The sequence below is a fragment of the Acyrthosiphon pisum genome, chromosome A1 (assembly GCF_005508785.2).
Source record: "Acyrthosiphon pisum isolate AL4f chromosome A1, pea_aphid_22Mar2018_4r6ur, whole genome shotgun sequence".
Taxonomy (NCBI): Eukaryota; Metazoa; Arthropoda; class Insecta; order Hemiptera; family Aphididae; genus Acyrthosiphon; species Acyrthosiphon pisum.
This window is the reverse complement of record NC_042494.1, coordinates 106718932-106721080: the sequence shown is the minus strand read 5'-3', so window position 1 is coordinate 106721080 and position 2149 is coordinate 106718932. Positions and strand designations below refer to the sequence as shown.

Genomic DNA, 2149 nt, shown 5'->3' with positions numbered 1-2149 from the left:
CACACACATCATTGTAAAATCAATACATTCATCGTTCCACTCAGAATCTAAACAAATATATATTTTTTATTATTTCTCTAGTTATTATATTCTAGTTGTAAATATAATATATTATATTAAATTTACTTAAACACATTAACTATAATTGATAAATAATTCCTACAAGCGAAATATGCACTAAATACAGTAAAACCTTAATAATCTGGATTAATCGGGGCTCTATGTTGTCTGAATTAATGAGGGTTTACTATACCTATATTTATAAAAAATTATAAAATCTTATAGGTATACCTACTTTTATAAAAACTTGGCACTTGCTATTCCAAAATTCATCAAATAAAAACAGCTACAATTTGTTATGACATTATTATTTTAAATTTAGTAGTCAATTATCAAGGTGTATATTATACAAAAGAAAATTATATTTTTTGTAATTATATACTAATATAATATAGTGTAAAATATCATGGAGTCAGTCCAGTTATTTTAAACTATTGTCAATAAGTATACTCAATAATTATTCAATATTATTTTCCAGGAATTTTACTGTATTACATTTGGCTCAAATTAAAACCATTGTTCCTGACTTTTTCCAGTTTTCCTTAGTGAAATCATCAAAAGACAATTTTAGTATTGATTTAGTAATAGCTCCAGTTTATGGTAATTACTTATTTATGATGTATGTCTTATGAATATTGAACAACTTATATATTAATTAGGTTTGGCACACAAAGATAACATTGACCTAATACAATTAATGATTCGGAGAAAAAACACATTTTATAATGCGTTAATAGACATTATGAAAGTACACCATGCAGTAAGTAAAACATTAATTTAATAAAGGAATACCTAGTTAGCTTAATTCAAAAGAACTATTTTTTATTTTCAAGGAATATTTGAACCAATTAATTCCTCCTATCTTAATTGATAAAGATAAAATTACCAGATGGCACCCTGAGTTTGATGTTGAATCTGTGCCAAATATTAATCCATCGCCATTGCCTAAGATTGAAATTGATAAGTCAAAAATATCAACTGCAAAAGATATATTAGGTACAAATCATAAAAATAATATTGCATACCTACCTCTAATTAGTTTTTACTGGTTTTTTTTTTAGATCAAACTCATGCATTGTTTATTTACAATAATTGTTTAAATCGAGCCGCTACTGCAATAATGAATGAAAACCACAAACATTTAATTGATGTAAAATTACCTACAGAAGATGCAAAAAACACCATAAGAAGTGCACTTATTGGCATTCCTAAATTATTTTTAAGTAAGGTAAAGTATTTGTATTTATTTTTGATCTCTATTTTATATGTTTAAGTGCCTATTTATGTTTAGATCCAATCTAAGCAAATCGAAAAAGCGAGAGGATTAATGATGAGGTCAGTCAGTCAATTAAATAAAGATAAAATGATAATTAGATTACCAGACATTGCTCGGAGAATACGAACTTACTTTGTACAACTTCAAAGAAATGTCATGCCACTAAAAAAAGTTATTGACCAATTAAAGCAAAGTTACCCTGAGGCTATGACAGACAGTACTTAAATTGTCTTTATTATTTAATATTTTATGTAGGTAATTATTTATTTTTATTCCAGATGATTGGGAAACTCACATAAATCTTCTTCAAGAAAAAGTACCCCACTGGGCTGTATTAAAAATAGTAGATGGAACTGAATACATTCGTGTTGATAAAAAAATTAATTTTGAAGAATGTGTGATTAAAAAATTAAAAAATAATTTTTTATTATGAGTTATATTTTAATAAATTATTTTTGTCTATAATTTTAAATTTACGTTTACCTTAGTTTTATTTTTTATAACATATTTTTCATTATTTTATTTTTATTGCATATCACATTTTCTATTCTATGTTAAACAATTCTTTATATTTTGTTTTTGTCAACATATATTAGATTCAAGTAAACATTTTAATTTTATAAGATACATTTTACTATTTTACTATGTTTATAAGATACATTTTACTACTTATATTTATGTATAATTTTAAGTTTCCAAACAATTTTGGTGTTTAACTAATTTTTATAAATTGTATTTCATGGTGGATATTTTTTCCCATTTTGAGATATTTTTTCTCCAAAAAATGTACAATATTAAATAATTATAAAATGT

General features: G+C 24.0%; 1 protein-coding gene across 1 annotated transcript in view; it reads left to right on the top strand.

The window, feature by feature from the left end:
* LOC100572778 (DNA replication factor Cdt1-like) overlaps nt 1-1769 on the top strand; it is a 7331-nt gene extending 5562 nt beyond the window's left edge. Inside the window, exons 5-10 of the mRNA XM_029487980.1 lie at nt 539-660; nt 720-820; nt 894-1056; nt 1122-1288; nt 1352-1553; nt 1615-1769. Coding sequence (XP_029343840.1) covers nt 539-660; nt 720-820; nt 894-1056; nt 1122-1288; nt 1352-1553; nt 1615-1769 — 910 coding nt within the window. The remainder of the gene's footprint in view (nt 1-538; nt 661-719; nt 821-893; nt 1057-1121; nt 1289-1351; nt 1554-1614) is intronic.
* Nucleotides 1770-2149: the final 380 nt, after the last annotated feature.